Source organism: Oncorhynchus mykiss, chromosome 5, assembly GCF_057628025.1.
Source record: "Oncorhynchus mykiss isolate SJ-2025 chromosome 5, ASM5762802v1, whole genome shotgun sequence".
Lineage (NCBI taxonomy): Eukaryota > Metazoa > Chordata > Actinopteri > Salmoniformes > Salmonidae > Oncorhynchus > Oncorhynchus mykiss.
Genome location: NC_143026.1, coordinates 17029531 through 17041450, shown reverse-complemented (window position 1 = coordinate 17041450; position 11920 = coordinate 17029531). Strand labels below are relative to the sequence as shown.

Sequence of the window (11920 nt, the reverse complement as noted above, 5' to 3'; positions counted from 1 at the left end):
ACACACTGTAGATAGAGATGAATAGACTCATTCAAATACCATTTATTTTTTACAACTGTACGGTGGGGAGTTTCCCCAAAATAGTCCTGTATGACAAGTCTTGAAAGTCAAATCTGTTAGCAATTCCTGTCTGAGGTACTTGTAGACAGCCTTATCCTCCAGGGTCTGTACCTCCATCTTAACAGGACACTTGTAGAAGTGAGAGCAGTGTCTCCGTGTAGCCAATCAGGAAGTAGAACTTCTGAGAAGGGAATTTCTGCAGCATCAGGGTACACCCCACCAGCATGTTGCCTCGTCGCTTTATCACAATCTCATTGGCCAGGCAGTTATTGAAAGTTCCGAAGAGGAAACGTCGTACAAACGTCGTCTTCCACAGTACGATCTGATGCTCCTCCCTCTCCCTGTAGGTTACCTAGGAGATAAAGAACGGGATGGAGGGAGAAAGGTTAGGTCTCCTTTGACACACAATGATCAAGTTGGTCAGCATTTCTATCTGATCACTATGGTTAGTCTGTAACCTAGCCCAGCGTATTGACAGTAACTTTGCTAATAGCTATACACCGAGTTATCTTGTACAAGGTCAGATACGTGGGGGAAACTAGACAATGACTCACTAGTGTGCTGGGAGAGCCAGCCCTTGCGGTGTCCTATGTGGTGAGGGTGGAGTGCTTGCTCATAGGTTAGTGGTCGGTCTCCTTTCCCCACCCGAATACAAGCGATTCTGACAACACAAAAGGGAAAGTACCAGATGCCAAGTTGGAGGCTATCTTTTTAGCAGCCAGTGAGTGAGGCAATAGTCAATGGCTTTAACCGTCAGGTTGAATACATACCTTGCAGCATGCTGCAGTGACATGAAGTGCTCGTGTTGCAGAGTTATTGTATATCGAAGTGCCGACTCTGGCAAGCGCGTTCTGTGGGGCAAAGGTGTGAAAACAAAGACGAGAGCAACTGCCAAGTAACATTGGCTGCTATATAATTGGCTAGCCAGAAACACGCTGTTTGTCAAAGCCTCGCCCACGTATCAAAACAACTGGTCATGGTTAGAATATATCACAACACTTTTTAAAGTAGAATAATCTCAAACAGTTATTGAACTAATGTCAACATGTTTGTCACCGATATCACACTCTGACAACTCAAGGAAGCAGACATTTTGACTGATAAAAGGGTTTGTGGGAAGAGACCGACATTAGTCGTTCTCATTGTATCAAGATGTACAATTATATAAACACCAATTACATTTTGTTATTGACTATATACATTGATATGGATGCATTATATTCAACACAATGTATTGTATTAGAAAACAGTGTTTTCACATAGGAACCTTATTTTGCGGGTGGTGGTGTTACCTTGGGGACAATTTTCAGTTCGTACCTAAAAATCAAAATAGCTATCCAGCTAGCTTGGGAGCTCAAACTCAACGGACAACTAAACATTTTTGCGATAAAGATACATTTATTGAAATACAATAGTATTTTGCGTCAAGTTTCAACAGTTTGACAAATTACGCAGAAAGTTTAAAATCTACAATGGCGTCGCCCATGGAAATGACAGAGTTGTACGACAACGCTTTGCTTGGAATCTTGCAGCATGTTGGAAACATCCAGAATTTCCTTCAGGTCTACTTCGGCTTCCTGTACCGCAAGACAGACTTTTACCGTCTGCTGTCAACCCCCAACGACCGTATGGGCTTCCCTCCAGGGGTGGCCGAGAAAATGGTCCTAAAGGTAGCACATTTAGCTTACTTACATCTGTAGCTAGCTGTAGCTGTGTTAGCCGATTAGGCTAGCCATTTTGCCCCCTAGAATGTTCGGAAGGTAGTTGGTACCATGGTGCTCAATAGAACTAATTGGAGCTGGCAGGGTGAAAATGCCTTAAAACAAGGCCTGTTTTTTCGTGATTACTTCAAAACTACAGCAACCAGCTGTGCAATCTGGTTTCCGAGCCGGTCACGGGTGCACCTCAGCCACGCTCAAAGTACTAAACGATATCATAACCGCCATCGATAAAAGACAGTACTGTGCCGCCGTCTTCATCGACCTGGCCAAGGCTTTCGACTCTGTCAATCACCATATTCTTATCGTCAGACTCAGTAGCCTCGGTTTTTCTAATGACTGCCTTGCCTGGTTCAACTACTTTGCAGACAGAGTTCAGTGTGTCAAATCGGAGGGCATGTTGTCCGGTCCTCTGGCATGTTGTCCGGTCCTCTGGCATGTTGTCCGGTCCTCTGGCATGTTGTCCGGTCCTCTGGCAGTCTCTATGGGGGTGCCACAGGGTTCAATTCTCGGGCCGACTCTTTTCTCTGTATATATCAATGATGTTGCTCTTGCTGCGGGCGATTCCCTGATCCACCTCTACGCAGACGACTCCATTCTGCATACTTCTGGCCCTTCCTTGGACACTGTGCTATCTAACCTCCAAACGAGCTTCAATGCCATACAACACTCCTTCCGTGGCCTCCAACTGCTCTTAAACGCTAGTAAAACCAAATGCATGCTTTTCAACTGTTCGCTGCCTGCACCCGCACGCCCGACTAGCATCACCACCCTGGATGGTTCCGACCTAGAATATGTGGACATCTATAAGTACCTAGGTGTCTGGCTAGACTGTAAACTCTCCTTCCAGACTCATATCAAACATCTCCAATATAAAATCAAATCTAGAGTCTGCTTTCTATTCCGCAACAAAGCCTCCTTCACTCACGCCGCCAAACTTATCCTAGTAAAACTGACTATCCTACCGATCCTCGACTTCGGCGATGTCATCTACAAAATAGCTTCCAATACTCTACTCAGCAAACTGGATGCAGTCTATCACACTGCCATCCGTTTTGTTACTAAAGCACCTTATACCACCCACCACTGCGACCTGTATGCTCTAGTCGGCTGGCCCTCGCTACATATTCGTAGCCAGACCCACTGGCTCCAGGTCATCTACAAGTCCATGCTAGGTAAAGCTCCGCCTTATCTCAGTTCACTGGTCACGATGGCAACACCCACCCGTAGCATGCGCTCCAGCAGGTGTATCTCACTGATCCTCCCTAAAGCCAACACCTCATTTGGCCGCCTTTCGTTAAAGTTCTCTGCTGCCTGTGACTGGAACTAATTGCAAAAATCGCTGAAATCACCAACTTCAAACATCTGCTATCTGAGCAGCTAACCGATTGCTGCAGCTGTACATAGTCCATTGGTAAATAGCCCACCCAATTTACCTACCTCATCCCCATACTTTTTATATTTATTTACTTTTCTGCTCTTTTGCACACCAGTATCTCTACCTGTACATGACCATCTGATCATTTATCACTCCAGTGTTAATCTGCAAAATTGTAATTATTCGCCTATCCCCTCATGCCTTTTGCACACAATGTATATAGACTCTTTTTTTTCTACTGTGTTATTGACTTGTTAATTGTTTACTCCATGTGTTGTTGTCTGTTCACACTGCTATGCTTTATCTTGGCCAGGTCGCAGTTGTAAATTAGAACTTGTTCTCAACTAGCCTAACTGGTTAAATAAAGGTGAAATAAAAAAATTATGGTAATATTATGAAACTGGGCTCCACTGCGGATACAATGATCTAGTTTTTATCAGTAAAAAAAGCTTTGCTAAAAATGTAATGTGTCCATCTTATACATAGACCTCTGCTCAATATAGACTTAATTTTTAAACGTACACTCAGTAGTATGACATCAGCATAAACAACGGGTCGATTTACCAACAACATCAACAGATGGTGCTTTCAAGACAACAGGGAACTCTAGAACTTTAGAAAGATGCCCGAGTTTCCGACTAGGAATTCCGAGTCAAGTGGTCTTGAACAAGGGCCTGCTCCAGGCATAAGCAACCGCGCTTATTGAACTCAGTCTTGATCTCAACTTACTGTTGAGAGTTAGACTAGTAGAATACATAAGGTGCAAGTTCAAAATTTGGTTGTGCATCAACAATTTTTCTCATGTTATGTCGGTCACTTAGTCACTCAATTAGCCATGTCAGCTAAACATTTTTAGATTGGTAAATTAATCTAGCCAGCTATCTAAACTTCTAGTAATCATTGCCAAATACCGACCTGTCATGCAGGGCATGTGCCCAGGGCCCTGACCTCCAGGGGGACCCATTGATTTTGTTAGTCACTCTCTCTCAGGTATCATTATCATGGCATGGTAAAATGTGTAGAATTGCGGGAAATTAGTTAGGGGTGTGGGCCCTGGAGGTCAGGTGCCCTGCGTGACCGGATGGTATTTGGCTATGATTGCTACAGTTGTTTTGAATGTGGCATATGACCCGCCCTTAACGTAGTTGCCAACAGTCAGATGTATCCGGTTTTCAGGGATTCAGCAGATATGGGAACTCTGCTCATGCATTTTCTTTTACGCCTGCTATGATAGGTTAACAGTGACCTAATCTGTCAAGACTACCATTGTTGGCATCTCTCCTTGCGTCTAAACTCGTATGGGAAGAGATGTTAGTCTGATGTTAGGCTGATTTGGTTATAAGTTGGGATGTCGTCCCCTTTTCTATGATGATGCCATCTTGCAGACTACCTTTGAGGTGCACAAAAAGTGATTAGGGGGTTGATTATGGACTTAGCTCGTCATGTCTCTGTTATTCTCCACAGTCCTTCCGTCTGTTTGAGCATGTGGCTGAGCAGGACAGAGAGAGGCAACAGAGGGAGCTGCAGCAGAGACAGGAGGCCAGGATGGTGCCCCCCGCGGTGCAGGAGCTGGAGTTGCAGGCCACTGAGCAGCCAGAGGAGCCGAGGGGGGAGACGACAGAGCCTGATGCCCAGAGAGAGAGCTCTGACTCAGCTTCTGGAGAGCCCAGTGCAGCCTCGTGCACTACCTCCTCCAGCCAAGCCTCTTCCAGCCAAGCTCCAGACTCTATTCCACAGCCCCATTGCAGCAGTGTGGCCCAGCAGTCATCACATGGAGACCATGCAGCAGCCTGTTCAGCATCTACAGAGTTAGTATTGTACTGCCTCTCTTGGCCATGCCAGTATGACTGGTTCTTTCTCTGAGATTTTTCAATGCTTTAGAAAAGGGTCCACAAAGTTACACAAAACAGGTCCACAACTTTTAAAACCTTTTATAGATGGGACATTTACATATTTGCTGAAATGCTTTACAAATACATGTTGGCAGTTTTGAATTTGGTAGAATTTCCTTAGTGGCAACTCTAAAACCCACCCTAATACCAACCCTTGTATCGAGTGCTTCTTCCACTGTGTTTGTGTGTGTGTGTGTGTCAGTGGTCAGGTGGTGCAACAGGCCAGTCCAGATAGTTACAATGGGGCGGTGAGGGACACCTACAGCTGGTCTCAGGATTACACCGACGTTGAGGTCCGGGTCCACGTTCCCAAGACCGTCGTCAAGGGCAGACAGGTGAACACGGCCACCACAGGGCTCCTCTTTCTACATATTTCAACCTTTTAAAAGCAAATCCTTCATGTTTATAAATGCCTGTTTGAATTATTATGATGTGATGAGTTTTCTGTGGCCAGTTTATTCTCGAGTTTAACATTTCTCCTGGGGTTGTACCATGTAATGTTTGTGAAGTACTCATGCTTTAACTTCTCTTTGTGTGTGTCCGTGCCAGGTGTGTGTGAACATGCAGCCGGGCAGTGTGCGTGTGTGTTTGAAAGAGGAGGCAGGAGAGACGGTCCTGATGGAAGGAGAGCTCACACATAAGATCAACACTGAGAACTCACTATGGAGCCTGGAGCCTGGATGTTGTGTGGTGGTGAGTGACACACACACACACCTACAAATTTATCTAGACACACTCACTCACTGACACAGCCTTCCTCCCTCTCCCTGTAGTTGTCTCTCAGTAAGAGTGGGGAGGTCTGGTGGAGTGCTGTGTTGAAAGGGGAGAAGGAGATTGATGTGAACCAGATCAACAGAGAGCGCTCCATGGCCACGGTGGATGAGGAGGAGCATGCCGTGCTGGACAGACTCACCTTCGACTACCACCAGAAACTACAGGGCAAGCCCCAGAGCCACGAGATGGTGAGAGCACACACACACATGCACAAGAGTGGACACACACACACGTAAACACGCATACACTACCATCAAACTAACCTAAGCCTCATGATGTTGAGAAGGGTATACAGTTGAAGTCGGAAGTTTACATGCACTTAGGTTGGAGTCATTAAAAGTTGTTTTTCAACCACTCCACAAATTTCTTGTTAACAAACTTTTGGCAAGTCGGTTAGGACATCTACTTGGTGCATGACACAAGTCATTTTTCCAACAATTGTTTATAGACAGATTATTTCACTTATAATTCACTGTATCACAATTCCAGTGGGTCAGAAGTTTACATACACTAAATTGACTGCTTTTAAACAGCTTGGAAAATTCCAGAAAATGATGTCATGTCTTTAGAAGCTTCTGATAGGCTAATTGACATCATTTGAGTCAATTGGAGGTGTACCTGTGGATGTATATCAAGGCCTATCTTCAAACCCAGTGCCTCTTTGCTTGACATCATGGGAAAATCAAAAGAAATCAGCCAAGACCTCAGGGAAAAAAATTGTAGACCTCCACAAGTCTGGTTCGTCCTTGGGAGCAATTTCCAAACGCCTGAAGGTACCACGTTCATCTGTACAAACAATAGTACACAAGTATAAACACCATGGGACCACGCAGCCGTCATACCACTCAGGAAGGAGACGAGTTCTGTCTCCTAGAGATGAACGTACTTTTGTGTGAAAAGTGCAAATTAATCCCAGAACAACAGCAAAGGACCTTGTGAAGATGCTGGAGGAAACAGGTACAAACGTATCAATATCCACAGTAAAACGAGTCCTATATCGACATAACCTGAAGGCTGCTCAGCAAGCAAGGAAGAAGCCACTGCTCCAAAACAGCCATAAAAATGCCAGACTACGGTTTGCAACTGCACATGGGGACAAAGATCATACTTTTTGGAGAAATGTCCTCTGGTCTGGTGAAACAAACATGGAACTGTTTGGCCATAATCACCATCGTTATGTTTGGAGGAAAAGGGGGGAGGCTTGCAAGCGAAGAACACCATCCCAACCGTGAAGCACGGGTGTGGCAGCATCAAGTTGTGGGGGTGCTTTTCTGCAGGAGGGACTTGTGCACTTCTCAAAATAGATGGCATCACGAGGAAGGAAAATTATGTGGATTTATTGAAGCAACATCTCAAGACATCAGTCAGGAAGTTGAAGCTTGGTCGCAAATGGGTTTTCCAAATGGACAATGACCCCAAGCATACATCCAAAATGGCTTAAGGACAACAAAGTCAAGGTATTGGAGTGGCCATCACAAAGCCGTGACTTCAATCCTATAGAAAATTTGTGGGCAGAACTGAAAATGTATGTGTGAGCAAGGAGGCCTACAAACCTGACTCAGTTACTCCAGCTCTCTCATGAGGAATGGGCCAAGAGCCCATGGGCCATGAGGAAGCCCAGGTTAAACAATTTAAAGGCAATGCTACCGAATACTAATTGAGTGTGTGAACTTCTGACCCACTGGGAATGTGATGAAAGAAATGAAAGCTGAAATAAATCATTCTCTCTACTATTATTCTGAAATGTCACATTCTTAAAATATAGTGGTGATCCTAACTGACCTAAAACAGGGTATTTACTAGGATTAAATGGCAGGAATTGTGCCAACTGAATTCAAATGTATGTAAACTTTTGACCTTTTCCACATTTTGTTACGTTACAGCCTTGTTCTAAAATGGATTAAATTGTTTTTTCCCCTCATCAATCTACACACAATATTTCTGCAGCATTGAAGGTCCCTAAGAACACAGTGGCCTCCATAATTCTTAAATGGAAGATGTTTGGAACCACCAAGACTCTTCCTAGACCTGGCCAAACTGAGCAAATGGTTGAAAAGAGCCTTGGTCAGGGAGATGACCAAGAACCTGATGGTCACTCTGACAGAGCTCCAGAGTTCCTCTGTGGCGATGGTAGAACCTTCGAGAAGGACAACGATCTATACAGCACTCCACCAATCAGGGCTTTATGGTAATGGCCAGACAGAAGCCACTCCTCAGTGAAAGTCATATGACAGCCCGCTTGGAGTTTGCCAAAAGGCACCCGAAGGACTCTCAGACCATGAGAAACAAGATATTCTGGTCTGATGAAACCAAGATTTAATTATTTAGGTGGAATGCCAAGTGTCACGTCTGGAGGAAACCTGGCACCATCCCTACGGTGAAGAATGATGGTGGCAGCATCATGCTGCGGGGATGTTTTTCAGCTGCAGCGACTGGGAGAGTAGTTAGGATCAAGGCAAAGATTAATGGAGCAAAGTACAGAGAGATCCTTGATGAAAGCCTGCTCCAGAGCTCTCAGGACCTCAGACTGGGGTGAAGGTTCACCTTCCAACAGGACAATGACCCTAGGCACACAGCCAAGACAACGCAGGAGTGGCTTTGGGACAAGTCTCTGAATGTCCTTGAGTGGCCCAGCCAGAGCTCGGACTTGAACCCGATCGAACATCTCTGGTGAGACCTGAAAACAGCTGTTCAGCAACGGTCCCCATCCAACCTGATAGAGCTTGAGAGGATCTGCAGAGAAAAATGGGAGGAACTCCCCATATACAGGTGTGCCAAGCTTGTAGCATCATACCCAAGAAGACTTGATGCTGTAATTGCTGGCAAAGGTGCTTCAATAAAGTACTGAGTAAAGGGTCTCAATACTTACAGTGCCTTGCGAAAGTATTCGGCCCCCTTGAACTTTGCGACCTTTTGCCACATTTCAGGCTTCAAACATAAAGATATAAAACTGTATTTTTTTGTGAAGAATCAACAACAAGTGGGACACAATCATGAAGTGGAACAACATTTATTGGATATTTCAAACTTTTTTAACAAATCAAAAACTGAAAAATTGGGCGTGCAAAATTATTCAGCCCCTTTACTTTCAGTGCAGCAAACTCTCTCCAGAAGTTCAGTGAGGATCTCTGAATGATCCAATGTTGACCTAAATGACTAATGATGATAAACACAATCCACCTGTGTGTAATCAAGTCTCCGTATAAATGCACCTGCACTGTGATAGTCTCAGAGGTCCGTTAAAAGCGCAGAGAGCATCATGAAGAACAAGGAACACACCAGGCAGGTCCGAGATACTGTTGTGAAGAAGTTTAAAGCCGGATTTGGATACAAAAAGATTTCCCAAGCTTTAAACATCCCAAGGAGCACTGTGCAAGCGATAATATTGAAATGGAAGGAGTATCAGACCACTGCAAATCTACCAAGACCTGGCCGTCCCTCTAAACCTTCAGCTCATACAAGGAGAAGGCTGATCAGAGATGCAGCCAAGAGGCCCATGATCACTCTGGATGAACTGCAGATATCTACAGCTGAGGTGGGAGACTCTGTCCATAGGACAACAATCAGTCGTATATTGCACAAATCTGACCTTTATGGAAGAGTGGCAAGAAGAAAGCCATTTCTTAAAGATATCCATAAAAAGTGTTGTTTAAAGTTTGCCACAAGCCACCAGGGAGACACACCAAACATGTGGAAGAAGGTGCTCTGGTCAGATGAAACCAAAATTGAACTTTTTGGCAACAATGCAAAACGTTATGTTTGGCGTAAAAGCAACACAGCTCATCACCCTGAACACACCATCCCCACTGTCAAACATGGTGGTGGCAGCATCATGGTTTGGGCCTGCTTTTCTTCAGCAGGGACAGGGAAGATGGTTAAAATAAATTGATGGGAAGATGGATGGAGCCAAATACAGGACCATTCTGGAAGAAAACCTGATGGAGTCTGCAAAAGACCTGAGACTGGGACGGAGATTTGTCTTCCAACAAGACAATGAAAACATAACATAAAACACAAAGCAAAATCTACAATTGAATGGTTCAAAAATAAACATATCAGGTGTTAGAATGGCCAAGTCAAAAGTCCAGACCTGAATCCAATCGAGAATCTGTGGAAAGAACTGAAAACTGCTGTTCACAAATGCTCTCCATCCAACCTCACTGAGCTCGAGCTGTTTTGCAAGGAGGAATGGGAAAAAAATTCAGTCTCTCGATGTGCAAAACTGATAGAGACATACCCCAAGCGACTTACAGCTGTAATCGCAGCAAAAGGTGGCGCTACAAAGTATTAACTTAAGGGGGTGAATAATTTTGCACGCCCAATTTTTCAGTTTTTGATTTGTTAAAAAAGTTTGAAATATCCAATAAATGTCGTTCCACTTCATGATTGTGTCCCACTTGTTGTTGATTCTTCACAAAAAAATACAGTTTTATATCTTTATGTTTGAAGCCTGAAATGTGGCAAAAGGTCGCAAAGTTCAAGGGGGCCGAATACTTTCGCAAGGCACTGTATGTGAATGTAATTTTTCAGTTTTTCATGTAGATTGATGAGGGGGGATAACGATTTAATCCATTTTAGAATAAGGTTGTAACATAGCAAAATGTGGAACAAGTCAAGGGGTCTGAATACTTTCCGAATGCACTGTATGTATGTGGGCATTCCATTCTCACAAGTTCTCTCTCTCTCTCCTCATGTAGAAGGTGCATGACATGCTGAAGAAGGGGTGGGATGCTGAGGGCTCTCCCTTTAAAGGACAACAGTTTGATCCCTCCATGTTCGACATCCCCTCCAGCGCCGTACAGATGTGAACACACAATGTTGGGGATTGGGGTTGAGAGACTGAGCAGATTTATCAATAGAAACTGCCTGGTATTTTAAGATTTCTTTCTTTTTCTGAGTGATCTTTGAATAGGAGGGAGATGAGCTTTGTTACTGTGTTCTGACTGATGTGACATACCCAGGTTGTGTTCATTAGGGACCAAACAGAAGAAAAAATACAAACTGTGAGGAACTTCCTGCACTCCCTGAACGCTCATTTACGCTTTCCATTGCAAAACGTTTTAAAAACCCTTTCCATTTTGGGCCCTAATGAACATGACCCTGAACATACCTGTTTAAATGTCTGTTTTCCCACTGAACACACCTGGACCTAGGAGATAGCTGTACAGACACAGGTCTAGGATCAGATGACCCTCTCCATATCCTAACCTTCATCATTGAAGTGGAGGGGCAACTTCCAGGTCCAGATGTCTGTGGTGTTTTACATGTAGTTGACTGGTATTGGTTGGCTAAATACCTCCCTGACATTTTACTGAGGTGTGTCAGTACTGTGTGCCTGAAATAAATGAAGTTAAATAAAACCTGCACTGATGTGTCTGTGTGTGTGGGCTGTGTGCTGTGGAGCGGCATTAAAACCTATGCGTCCTTGCCATAGAGATGCAAAGAGTTCTCAACATTGTATCTGCCATTATGGCGTCTGCGGCAGAATGGGAAGTGCCATTTTTGTTGTATTTATTAGGAATCCCTTTTCCATCCTGCAAAGGCAGCAGCTTCTATTCCTGGGGTCTAAACACACCAAAGCACCCACATTGAGGCAATATCCACTTTCAAGTAGTCTATTTTCTTTAGATTTTTGGAGAAAAGTGTAAAGATAATATTGTTGATTTACCACCACTTGCAGTGCTGGAGTCTTGAACCAAATCTGGTAATGTATTTATTGTGGCCATTAGATGGCGGTGATATAGCTGAAATACATTTATAAACTAGACAAAACCATTTGAAGAAGTCTACTTTAAAATGGTGAAAGCCCTCAATGGCAATGTCCATGCAAAATGGGTTACTGCTAAGTAGAGATCTCTATATGTCTCTGGGTCCCTGTAGATCTACAGAGGTGCCTGGTGACAGACCTGACATTTAACAGTAGTGTCAAATGAGGGCGCTATAAAATGACCTCTGATTCTCCTCAGTGCAGTATAATATTCCTTCTTGGTCTGAGAATGGCAGTATCAGATGAATAAGATAAAAGATGGATATCAGAACTAATATATCTACAGCTGGTCAGATGCTCAGACAGACAGCATAGACACCGACAGCCCGTT

General features: G+C 44.1%; 1 protein-coding gene and 1 pseudogene across 2 annotated transcripts; one reads left to right on the top strand and one right to left on the bottom strand.

The window, feature by feature from the left end:
* Positions 1-27: 27 nt before the first annotated feature.
* LOC110523336 (small ribosomal subunit protein uS3m-like) lies at positions 28-985 on the bottom strand (annotated as a pseudogene). The gene is made up of 3 exons (XR_005051667.2): positions 831-985; positions 615-721; positions 28-412 (listed from the first exon to the last, which is right to left on the bottom strand). The product of XR_005051667.2 is annotated as a small ribosomal subunit protein uS3m-like (transcript).
* A 159-nt stretch (positions 986-1144) lies between these two features.
* Positions 1145-11182, top strand: nudcd3 (NudC domain containing 3). The gene is made up of 6 exons (XM_021601949.3): positions 1145-1730; positions 4621-4964; positions 5251-5383; positions 5598-5741; positions 5822-6010; positions 10520-11182. The coding sequence occupies exons 1-6, from the start codon at positions 1533-1535 to the stop codon at positions 10628-10630; spliced, it is 1119 nt and encodes a 372-aa protein (XP_021457624.1). The 5' UTR covers positions 1145-1532; the 3' UTR covers positions 10631-11182.
* Positions 11183-11920: the final 738 nt, after the last annotated feature.

Coding starts and splice junctions, on each gene's coding strand:
- nudcd3 (XM_021601949.3), top strand. CDS start 1,533: ATGGCGTCGCCCATGGAAATGACAGAGTTGTACGACAACGCTTTGCTT. Junction 4,965..5,250: donor GCCTGTTCAGCATCTACAGA/GTTAGTATTGTA, acceptor TGTGTGTGTCAG/TGGTCAGGTGGTGCAACAGG. Junction 6,011..10,519: donor AGCCCCAGAGCCACGAGATG/GTGAGAGCACAC, acceptor CTCCTCATGTAG/AAGGTGCATGACATGCTGAA.